The 11,161-nt window shown below is 59.3% G+C and overlaps 1 protein-coding gene across 4 annotated transcripts in view; it reads right to left on the bottom strand.

The window, feature by feature from the left end:
• SLC48A1 (solute carrier family 48 member 1) overlaps window positions 1-11,161 on the bottom strand; it is a 16,057-nt gene extending 4,896 nt beyond the window's left edge. For 3 of the 4 annotated variants that reach the window (XM_064401296.1, XM_064401297.1, XM_064401295.1), the window contains exons 1-3: window positions 10,971-11,161; window positions 6,121-6,288; window positions 4,689-4,838 (exon numbers count right to left, since the gene is read on the bottom strand). In XM_064401296.1, coding sequence (XP_064257366.1) covers window positions 4,702-4,838; window positions 6,121-6,288; window positions 10,971-11,109 — 444 coding nt within the window. In that variant the 5' untranslated portion in view covers window positions 11,110-11,161 and the 3' untranslated portion in view covers window positions 4,689-4,701. Of the gene's footprint in view, window positions 1-3,644; window positions 4,839-6,120; window positions 6,289-10,970 lie in introns of those variants that run through there. The other variant, XM_064401294.1, reaches the window with a different exon arrangement.

The raw sequence follows: 11,161 nt of genomic DNA, 5'->3' as shown, positions 1-11,161 counted from the left end.
ATGGATCCCTGGATAGATCCATGGATGGAACCACATCCCAGGGTAACGCTGAATTATTTTTCTGGGACTCCGCTTCCTGCCTTCCTGCTGGGCCAAACTGGAGCCCAGAGGGGGCTTGGAAAAGCCCCTGGAGCTGCAAACCATGGATGCCCCCTAGGCCAGGGTGTCCCCAGCCCCTCAGACCATCCAGGGTGGGGGTTCCTGGCAGCAGCAGGGGATGCACCCCATTGTCCCAGAGCCGCCCCCACCCCCTCGCAGCCCCGCAGCACATCTGGGACACCCCCGGAGCCTTCAAAGCCGTGTCTGGGGAGAGACGAAAGGCCCGGCTCAACTCCTGGCTGCAGATGAAAGGAAAACTCTCCCTCGGCGGCTGGAACGAGTTCCCGGTGCTCCGGAGCGGGGCTGCAGGGGCCCATTTCCTGCCCGCCTGCACAGGGACCCCGCAGCAGATTCCCGGGGCTGCCCGAGAGGGCTCCGGGCTCCCCGAGGGGCTCCCTGGGCTGGGGGGGATGAGGGCAGTGGGACAGGGAGGGAAAAGCTCCTGCAGGACGAGCCCGGGGCGGGGCAGCGGCTGCCGGGCGGATGCGAGCGACAGATTTTCCTCATTTCGTCCCAGGAAATTCTATTCCGGTTAAAAGGCGTTTGATGTGCACGGAGCGGGCGGGGGGAGGCCGGGCTGGGGTTGGGTTTCTCTCCGATTGTTGGGCTTTATGGGGTTGATGAAGCAGCTCAAAGCTCCCAGGATTTCAGGGCTCGTGGAGTTGAATTTTGGGGTTTGTGAAAAGGTGGAGGAGGAAGGGATGGAGCCACGAGTGCCCCAGGGCTCCTCCTCTCCTGGTTTTCCAAAGGGTGGATCCCTCTCCATCAGGGAAGGAAAATCCTCCAGCTCCTCACCTCCTCCATCACCAGGAATAAAAGGAATAAAAGGGTTTTTTCCAGGCTGGAGAAATGTCCCAGTGTCGTGGGGGTTGAGGGTTCTCAGGGGGACCATGGGGTCTTGTGGAATTTGGGGTTTCCCGAGGGCTGGCGGGGATGGATTTTGGGGTTTATCAGCCTATAAAAGGGGTAAAAGCCACTGCAAAGTGAGGCAGAGCCACCCCAAGGGACAGGCAGGAGGAGCAGGGCTGCTGCTTCCCCTGGTCGTTATTCCAGCCCATTCCCCACGTCCTTCTCTCCCACTCCTGGATGAGGAGGAAGGGAAGCAGTGACCCTTCCGTGGGAAGTGGTTCCAGCCCAGCTCCAGGCTGGGAAGGAGCAGAGGGACCCCGGAGGGGCCGGGACCCCCCAATGACCCCTCTGCCGTGGCCCCTTCGGGCTCTCCACAAACCCCAAAGCCCATCCCAAAGGCCCTTCCCAGCTATCCCAGCCTGGGGATTTTTTTTTTTTCAGCCTCCTCGTTAAGCACTGGGCCCATATTGAACCACTTTATTCCCTTGGTTGCTCTCCAAGCTGAGAATTGTCCTAAAAATAACCATTCCCAGTTCTGTGTGTGATGCTCCCCCCCTCTCCCAGCCCCTGGCTCTGTCCCAGCTCCCCCAGCTCCGGTGAGTTCATCCCGACACCAAATCCTAAAGATCCTTTAGGGATCTTTAATCCCAGAGCTGCTTCTCGCCCGAGGCCCGGCTGGAGCACGAGGATTCCCCAGGAATGGCAGCAGGGCTGGGCTCGTGTCCGTGTGTCCGGCACCCTCCCAGCTGGACACGGCCCCAGGGAGCCAGGACACTCCTTTGGGATTCCTGGCTCCAGCCCCAAGCCCTTCCTCAGGGACTCCTCCAGATGCTCAGGATGCTGTGAGCGAGGTGGAATTTGGGGGATTTGCTGATTTTTCCCAGCTGAGGAACAAAGGGCGAATCCAGCGCCGTGTCCAGGGAGCAGGGACACCACGTGTGGTGACATCCCCGTGTCCTGGAAGGTCTGGGACACGCTCCTGTCCGTGCCTGTGCACTTCACCCTGCTAGCCCTCATTCCCAGGGAATGGCACAGACTTCCAGGGGAAGGATTCCCCTGGGAACAGCGATCTGCAGGACCCTCTGTCCCCAAGCCCTACCCTCCTGCGGGTCCCTCTGGGTCTGTCCCCAAGCCCAGACCCTCCTGGTCTGTCCCAGACCCTCCTGCAGGCCCCTCTGGGTCTGTCCCCAAGCCCAGACCCTCCTGGTCTGTCCCAGACCCTCCTGCGGGTCCCTCTGGGTCTGTCCCCAAGCCCAGACCCTCCTGGTCTGTCCCAGACACTCCTGCAGGTCCCTATAGGTCTGTCCCCAAGCCCAGACCCTCCTGGTCTGTCCCAGACCCTCCTGCAGGCCCCTCTGGGTCTGTCCCCAAGCCCAGACCCTCCTGCAGGCCCCTCTGGGTCTGTCCCCAAGCCCAGCCTGTCCCCAATCCAGCACCACCCTCTGGAAGCCCCAGGACCCCTCTGCTGCAGCCCCAGGGCCACGCTGGGGACACCCAGCCGGGATTTGTGTCCCTGCACACGAGGACAGTGTCCCCAGCGCCCCCCTCCCCCAAAGGCACCTGGAGGGTCCCCAGCCCCACGAGGCTCATCCGGAGCCTTGGAGGCGCCGCTTCCGCCCTCGCCACATCTTGAGAGCAGATTGGGAAAATGCAAAAAACCTGTGGCTCCCTTCGGGTGCCTTTGAATCCCTCCACGGGCAGGAAAAGTGGGATTGGGGTCACTGCCGGACCCTGGGGAGGTGCTGAGACCCCCCCAGTGGGTCCCAGGGAGGTGTTGGTGACAGTGGGAGCCACAGGGGCCCTCCATGACCCTCAATACCCCCCAAAATCCAGCAGAGGCTCCCCAGTTCCTGAGGATTCCTCAGGCTGCCCAGCCCCAGGGAGTGAGGAATGCTGCAAAGGGAAAAATGGGCAATTCCATGAAAAATGGGGCTGGGAAAGGCTGGTGCAGCCAGAGAATGGGACAGGGTGGCTGGGATTGGTGGGGGCTGTGGGGAGAGAAGGGGTCAGGGCGAGGGGATGGATTTGAGTCTTCCTGGAGCCACCAGGACCTCTGTCCCCTCCTGTCCCAGTGCCAGGGGATGAGAATTCCAGCTGGGATCCTTCCCTCAGCCCAGGGCTGGGTCCTTGTGGGGACCTGGGCCACCCCTGCAGGGCCACGCTGAGCTCCTCGGCGGCCCCCGGGCACAGGGGTGTCCCTGTTTTGGGGGTGTCCCTGTTTTGGGGTGTCCCAGGTGTTTTTGGGGTGTCCCAGGTGCTTTTGGGGTGTCCCAGGTGTTTTTGGGGTGTCCCAGGTGCTTTTGGGGTCTCGTTCTTTCCCCCCCAGCCCGGGCTGTGCCACTGCCGCCCTCTGGCGGCTCCTGCGGGCCCTGCACCCGGGGGTCCCTGAGTGTCCCCGGTGTCCCCAACGTGTCCCCTCCCCTGGACCCCACAGCGGGGAATGGGAACTCAGGGCTGACCCCAAAGCCCCCCCTGCCCCTCACTCATTTCCAGGGAAAAGGGGTGGAATCACCACCACTTCCCCAAAAATCCCTCTGGGCTGAAATGCCCGAATGCCGAGGGATTTGTGAGGGGGAAATCCACCTCAGACTCCCTGTGGCTGAGGAAGTGAGGGGTTAAACCCTCCCCACCACACCAGAAGGTGCCATTCCCACCCGTCCTTCCCAGTTCCCCGGGGAGCTCCAGTGCAGCCAGGCTGGTGAGGGAGGGCTGTATTTGTGGTGGCACAGGGTGACAGCAAGGGTGGCACCGACCGCGGCACCCCCGAGGTGCAAACCAGGAGGAATCCATGTAAAAATAGAGGGAATATTTACACACAGCATCCTTTAAAAAGCTGGCATGTGGGGTGGGGACTCCAGGGCTACAACGTGGCCCAGGGGCTGGGGTTAGGGACTCCAGCACGTCACAGCCTCACCCCAAAGGTGCTCCTCAACCCATGGGGTCACCTGAGCAGCCCCTGTCCCCTCCCCTCTCCTTCTGCTTCCACAAAAAACATTTTTTCTCTGTTTTTTTCCCCAGGAATCCTCTCCCTGAGGCTCAGGCAGGGCAGGCCCTGGCCCTGCACCCCTTTCCCCCAAACACCTTTTCCCCACACACCTGCTGCTGCAACTTCAAGCGTTAAATAAACAGCATTTATGGTTAAACACGGGATCCCACTCCTTTTGAAAACCAGCCTGGGGAGCAGCCAGGAGCAGCATTCCCAGCCCTGGGAACTTTGGGATGAGCTTTGGGATCAGCTGTGCTCTGCCAGGGGCAGCATTCCCAGCTTTGGGATCAGCTGTGCTCTGCCAGGGGCAGCATTCCCAGCCCTGGGAACTTTGGGATGAGCTTTGGGATGAGCTGTGCTCTGCCAGGGGCAGCATTCCCAGCTTTGGGATCAGCTGTGCTCTGCCAGGGGCAGCATTCCCAGCTTTGGGATCAGCTGTGCTCCTCGGCGGCCCCAAACCCCAAAGCCCTGGAGAGGCAGGAGCTGGCTGGGAGCTGAGCTGGGCCCTTCCCCCGGAGCACAGACGTGACACAGGAGCAGGGCAGTGACAAGGTGGGGACTGCCACCCCTGTGGCACCACAGAATGCTCCGGGAGCCCTTCCCCTCCCTCCCTCCCTCCCTCCTCCCAGAACCAGCAGCGACGAGCGAGGAAAAGCCAGCAGGAAAAGCCCCTCTGTGCGGACAGACAGACGGACAGACGGACGGACAGCCAGCCCCGGGAGGGGCTCCGGCCCCGTGCCCACGCCTCTCACACCTTTCTGGGAGGCTCAGAAGTCGCTGAGGATGCTGATGTCGGCGAACTCGGCGCGGTAGCGGTGCGAGTAGAGGCTGAGCAGCAGCGCCCACTTCAGCGCCATGAAGCTCCACACGCAGGACAGGTAATAGCTCTGGGGGTCAGTCAGGGCTGGGGGCAAACAGAAAATAGCTTTTGGGGTCAGTCAGGGCTGGGGGGAAAACAGGGACAGGTAACAGCTCTTGGGGTCAGTCAGGGCTGGGGGAAAAACAGAAAATAGCTCTTGGGGTCAGTCAGGGCTGGGGGGAAAACAGAAAATAGCTCTTGGGGTCAGTCAGGGCTGGGGGGAAACAGAAAATAGCTCTTGGGGTCAATCAGGGCTGGGGGGAAAAACAGGGATTTGTGGGAATTGCAGCCCCTGGGAGCTCGGTGTGCCCTGAATCCCACGGGAATGGGAGGATTTCCCCGGCTCTGCCAGCCGCGTTCAGAGCTAGTCTGGTTCAGGGATGGGATTTGTGGGAATGCAGGAATTTGTGGGGATCCCTGGGCTGTGGGGATTCTGGGATTTGTGGGAATTCTTGGATTGTGGGGATTCCTGGATGTGTGGGAATTCCTGGATCATAGGGATTCCTGGATCGTGGGGGTCCCTCGATTTAGGGGATTCCTGGATCGTGGGGGTCCCTCGATTTAGGGGATTCCTGGATCGTGGGGATCTCTGGACTGTGGGGACCCCAGGATTTCTCTAAAAATTGTGGGGTTAAGACTTTCCCTAAAAACCCCAATTTCCTCCCCAAACAGTTTTCCAAGAAAGGAGGGGATGGCAAATATTTGGTTTTCCTTTCATAGCTGTATTTTTAAGGATTTCACACGTGGATTTTCATCCCTTTGCAGCAGGAAAACTCCACGGGCAGTTTCTTCAGGCTGAGCCAAGGGATGTTTTTGGGTTGTGACCCCCAGAAAAACCCCGTGGGGCTTCTGAGCAAACAACAAACACAGAAAACCTCCAAGAAAACAACGCCCAAACGTTCTCCCTTTGGTCTGGGCCAAGGAAATCGCGGCAGGGATCTGGAACGATTCCTTAGGGAATGTTCAGGGGTTGGGAGCTGGGAATGCTGAGTCAGCACCGAGGCTGGGCTTGGAGCTGCTCCAGGAGGGATGGTCGAGACCTTTGCCGTGGAAATGAGGAAATTCCCAGGTTTTTGGGGGGCTTTGTCATGAGAATGAAGAAATTCACAGATTTTTTGGGAGCTTTGTCATGGAAATGAGGCAATTCCAGGTTTTTTTGGGAGCTTTGTCATGGAAATGAGGCAATTCCAGGTTTTTTGGATGTCACAGCAGGGCAGGGAAATGCGGTGACACCCCTGCAGGCTGTCCCCAAAAGGAGGTGGCAGGAGCACCCCCAGCCCTGCTCTGTCCCCACCCCCCAGTGTCCCCAGTCCCTCCCAGTACTCACACTGGTGCTGGGTGATGGCCAGGGCCAGGAAGGCGCAGAAGCCCAGCCCGGAGAGGGCAGAGAAGAGGATCCCGACGGAGAGGAAGAACCTCAGCCCTTTTAACCAGGTCCTCCAGTAATCCTGCAGGTACATCACATGCGTGATTAGGGCCCAGAGCGCCAGCACACCTGTCCAGGTGACAGCAGGGACATCAGAACGGTACCCATGGACAGGTAAAGCACAGCCCAAACCCCAGAACAGCTGGGAACAGCTGGGAACAGCTGGACACCTGTCCAGGTGACAGCAGGGACATCAGAACGGTACCCATGGACAGGTAAAGCACAGCCCAACCCCCAGAACAGCTGGGAACAGCTGGACACCTGTCCAGGTGACAGCAGGGACATCAGAACGGTACCCATGGACAGGTAAAGCACAGCCCAACCCCCAGAACAGCTGGGAACAGCTGGGAACAGCTGGACACCTGTCCAGGTGACAGCAGGGACATCAGAACGGTACCCATGGACAGGTAAAGCACAGCCCAACCCCCAGAACAGCTGGGAACAGCTGGGAACAGCTGGACACCTGTCCAGGTGACAGCAGGGACATCAGAACAGCCCCCCAGCCCCTCCTGCCCAACCAGGACCTGCTGCCCCCCTGCCCACATTCCCTGCTGAGGACAGGCTGGGTTCCCACCCGGGACCCCCACGGCACACCCCCTGAGCAATCCCCCCGTGCTGGGGGTCCCCAGGCTGGCGGGAGGGATTTGGGATTGGGGCAGATCCCGTGGCCACAGCTGCAGAGTCATCACACCCCAAACTGTGCCAGGGTCTGGTGACAGAGCTGAGCCCTCGAGTTCCCCAAAATCCACCTGCCCCACTTCCTGCTGCCCTGGGTTTCAGCACTTTTGAGCCACATTTCCTACAGAAATGGGGAACTTGGGGTTTGGAGTCAGCAAAAAGCTGCTCCCCGCTGAGCCTGCCCGATGACTCAGCAGAACTGCCCTGAATGCTGAGTCAAGGTTTGCTGCTCCCACCCCAACACCGCTGCTGCTGCACCAGAGTGCCTCGAGTTCCCTGGACCCAAACCCTGATCCTGTTCCAAGCCAAACCCTGACCCCAAACCCTGACCCAAACCCTGACCCAAACCCTGACCCAAACCCTGACCCCAAACCCTGACCCCAAACCCTGATCCTATTCCAATCCAAACCCTGATCCAAACTCTAATCCAAGCCCAGGCCCAAACCCTGATCCAATCCCCAACCCCAAACCCTGATCCAAACCCTGATCCAAACCCTGATCCAATTCCAATCCAAACCCTGATCCCAATCCTAACCCAAGCCTCAATCCAAACCCTGACCCAAACCCTGATCCAGTTCTAATCCAAGCCCTGATCCAAGCCCCGATCCAAGCCCTGGCCCAGCTCTCCAGAGGCAGCTCTGGGCCAAAACATCACCTGAAAAACTCAGGGTTTGAAACCGTTTTTAGTGGGAAATGAAATAAAAGTTGTGACTTTTGAAAGCTGGGGGAGACTGACTGCAGGAGCTGCAGGTTTTCAGCCCAGGGACTGCCCCAAACCCAGCCCTGCTGCCCTAAAGCACCTTGTCCCTAAAGCCTGAGCCAGGGCACAAAACCCCAGAGCCCAGACAGCTGCAGTCCCACCCAAACCCCTCAGAAAACCACAAATCCCCGTGGATTTACCCCAAACCCGAGGGCCCTGGACCCAGGGAATCAAACCCAGATCATCCCAGGATACAAAACAAGGAAAGGGCCCCAAACAGCCCCAAGGAGAGAGGAGCTCGCAGGTACCAGGGCAAGATCAATCCCTGGGTAAAACACAAAAACCTCCCAGCACCCTTGGAGGGAGCTGAAATAAATCCCAGAAGTTCCAGGCAGGGCTGGGGAATGATTTTCCCCCATCACACCCAAATATTTGGATAATATTTGGGTTGTTTGAGCTCCAGGGAAACAAACTTTCCCTCTCTGCAAACATCCAAACAAAAACTGGGACAAACACGAGGTTTTGTCAGCCTCCTGCTCCTCCTGGAGGGATCCTTCAACCCCAGGGGAGTTTTTCTGGGATTGTTCCACGTGGCCCACATGGAAATCCTGGGGAAAAACAACAAATCTGCAGCAGAGGCCAAAAAAAAAATCCCCAAATAAACAAAAAATTCAGATTTATTCTGCAAGGAGCCCCCTGACTCCAGCATTCCTGCAAGGAGCATCCAGCCCCAAAGGTGTGCTGATGGCAAAGAAAATGAGGGTAAAAACGAAAAATGACATTAAAAACTCCCTGAAAACAGGGACCAGCTCCAAGACTGAGGATTTTTTCTGTGTGTTTACAAAGCCTTCAGTCCTTTTCCAGCTAAACAATCCCCTTTTATCCACTCCAGCTGCAGCATCAGCTGGAACGAGCTGAAATCCCCACTCCAACAGGAGCTGGAGCTTTGCCAAGTGAAATTTTGCCATTTCCACGTTTGCCAAACTTTGCCTCTCCTGGGGGAACCCGGGAGCCTCAGCTGGGTTTGGAACAGGTCAAAAACGGGGGGATTTCCCTGCCAAAAGGGAGATATTTTAGGAAAATATCTGGAAGGAGAGGAGCCTTTGGAATATTCTGGTGCTGTACCAGATCCCACTCCTTCCATCCCTCAGGTGTTTTTACAATTCTCCAAGTCTCCCAAGCCCCTGTGCCTGGGTGGAAATGGAATTAAACCCCCGGGACACAAGGGGTTTAATTTCATTAATTCCAGCCCCAGCCTCGTTTTCCCTCCACGGAACTTCAGACTTGGCTCAAGTTTTGACTGTAAATAACAGGGAATGAGTGAAATTTAGGGCTGATTCCCAAGCAGGAAAGGGTCTCTGCGAGATAAGGGAAATATCAACAAACTGATAGCAGAGACAAAGCTGGAGATTCCTCAGAACCAGGAGGAATTCTTCCAGCCAGGAAGGCTGTGGATAAACATCCTCAAACACAGATCCAAAGGCACAGCAGAGGCATTAAAAACGAGATAAACACGGGCCCACAGGCAGAGCTTGGCTTAATCAGGGCACTTTGAGGAGGATCTGCAAATTCTGCTGTCAAAATTCCACTGTCAAAATTCCTCTGTCAAAATTCCTCTGTCAAGATTCTTCCCAGAATAAAAACACAGCAGAAAGAGCAAATGAAGTTTTTGTTTTTTCTCCTGCATTTCTGGTTCAAGATCCCCCCAGTTTTGTGCCACCCAGCAAAGCAAAGTGTGGGAATTCTCTGCTGAATCCCAGCTCCCGCTGGAATTAAAAGCTTTTTTTTTTTATTTTGAGACAAGCCCAGCCCTGTACCTCACCCTTGGATCCTTTCTACATTTTAACTTCACTTTCTGCTGCTCTTCTGGCAGGAATTCAGCCAGGGAAGCCCTGGAGCTGCAGCACTGTCCTGCTCCACCCCAGGCATTAACCAGAGCCACAAACCCCCACATCTCCCAGATCCCTGGGCAGCTCAGGTGCAGTTTCACCCCTGAAGCCCAAACCCCTCTTCCGGAGGGTCTGCTTGCAGCATTTGGGGGAATCAGGAGGATTTCTTTGCTTCCATGAAAACCTCAGTCCTGAGGAAGGGGCTGCTCGGCCCCATTGCTGCTCTGACACCCCCTCAGCCCTGACAGCCCCCCAATTCCTGCCCTGACACCCCCCAATTCCTGCTCTGACACCCCCTCAGCCCTGACAGCCCCCCAATTCCTGCCCTGACACCCCCCAATTCCTGTCCTGACACCCCCTCAGCCCTGACAGCCCCTCAGCTCTGACACCCCCCAATTCCTGCCCTGACACCCCCATAGCTCTGACAGCCCCTCAGCTCTGACACCCCCCAATTCCTGCTCTGACACCCCCCAATTCCTGCCCTGACACCCCCTCAGCCCTGACAGCCCCTCAGCCCTGACACCCCCCAATTCCTGCCCTGACACCCCCCAATTCCTGCCCTGACACCCCCTCAGCCCTGACAGCCCCTCAGCTCTGACACCCCCCAATTCCTGCTCTGACACCCCCATAGCTCTGACAGCCCCCAGTTTCTCTCCTGACAGCCCCCAGCTGCTGCGCTGACACTCCCTCAGGCCTGACAGCCCCTCAAATGCCCCCTCAGTCCTCAGATCCCCCCTCAAACCTCCTCTCAGCCACGGGGAAGGGGCTCCTCGGCCCCACCATCGCCCTCACTCCCCCTCACCCCTCACAGCCCCCTCAGCCATGAGGAAGGGGCTCCTCACACCCCTCAGTCCCCTCAGGGCTGAGGAAGGGGCTCCTCACACCCCTCACAGTCCCCTCAGGGTTGAGAGAGGGGCTCCTCACACCCCTCACACCCCTCAGGAATGAGGAAGGGGCTCCTCGACCCGCTCCCTCAGGCCCAGCCCCGATCCCCTCCCTCACCGCGATCCCGCTCAGCCCTCCCGGCCCGGCCCGGTGTCCCCTGATCCCCGGCGCCGTACCGAGAGCCCTCCCGGCCCGGTGTCCCCTGGCCCCGGTGTCCCCTCATCCCCGGTGTCCCCCGGCCCCGGTGTCCCCTGGCCCCGGTGTCCCCTGATCCCCGGTGTCCCCTCATCCCCGGTGTCCCCTCATCCCCGGTGTCCCCCGGCCCCGGTGTCCCCTGGCCCCGGTGTCCCCTGATCCCCGGTGTCCCCTCATCCCCGGTGTCCCCTGGCCCTGGTGTCCCCGGCCCCGGTGTCCCCTGGCCCCGGTGTCCCCTGATCCCCGGTGTCCCCTGATCCCCGGTGTCCCCCGGCCCCGGTGTCCCCTGATCCCCGGTGTCCCCTCATCCCCGGTGTCCCCTGGCCCCGGTGTCCCCTGATCCCCGGTGTCCCCTCATCCCCGGTGTCCCCTGATCCCCGGTGTCCCCGGCCCCGGTGCCGTACCCGAGAGCCCGCCGGCCGCAGCCGTGCCGGGCTGGCGCAGCGCGGGCACGACGCTCCAGGCGCAGAAGGCCGAGAGGCCGCTCACGGCGCCGAAGGACGCGTAGGCGACACGGAGCGCCAGGGCCCCGCTCAGCGCCATGGCGGCCTCGGCGCGGCCCGCCCACGGCACCGGGACACGCCCCGGGGACGGG

This window comes from Passer domesticus, chromosome 31, assembly GCF_036417665.1.
Source record: "Passer domesticus isolate bPasDom1 chromosome 31, bPasDom1.hap1, whole genome shotgun sequence".
Lineage (NCBI taxonomy): Eukaryota > Metazoa > Chordata > Aves > Passeriformes > Passeridae > Passer > Passer domesticus.
Note: the sequence above shows the minus strand (reverse complement) of the source record. Positions and strands in the feature narration are given on the sequence as shown.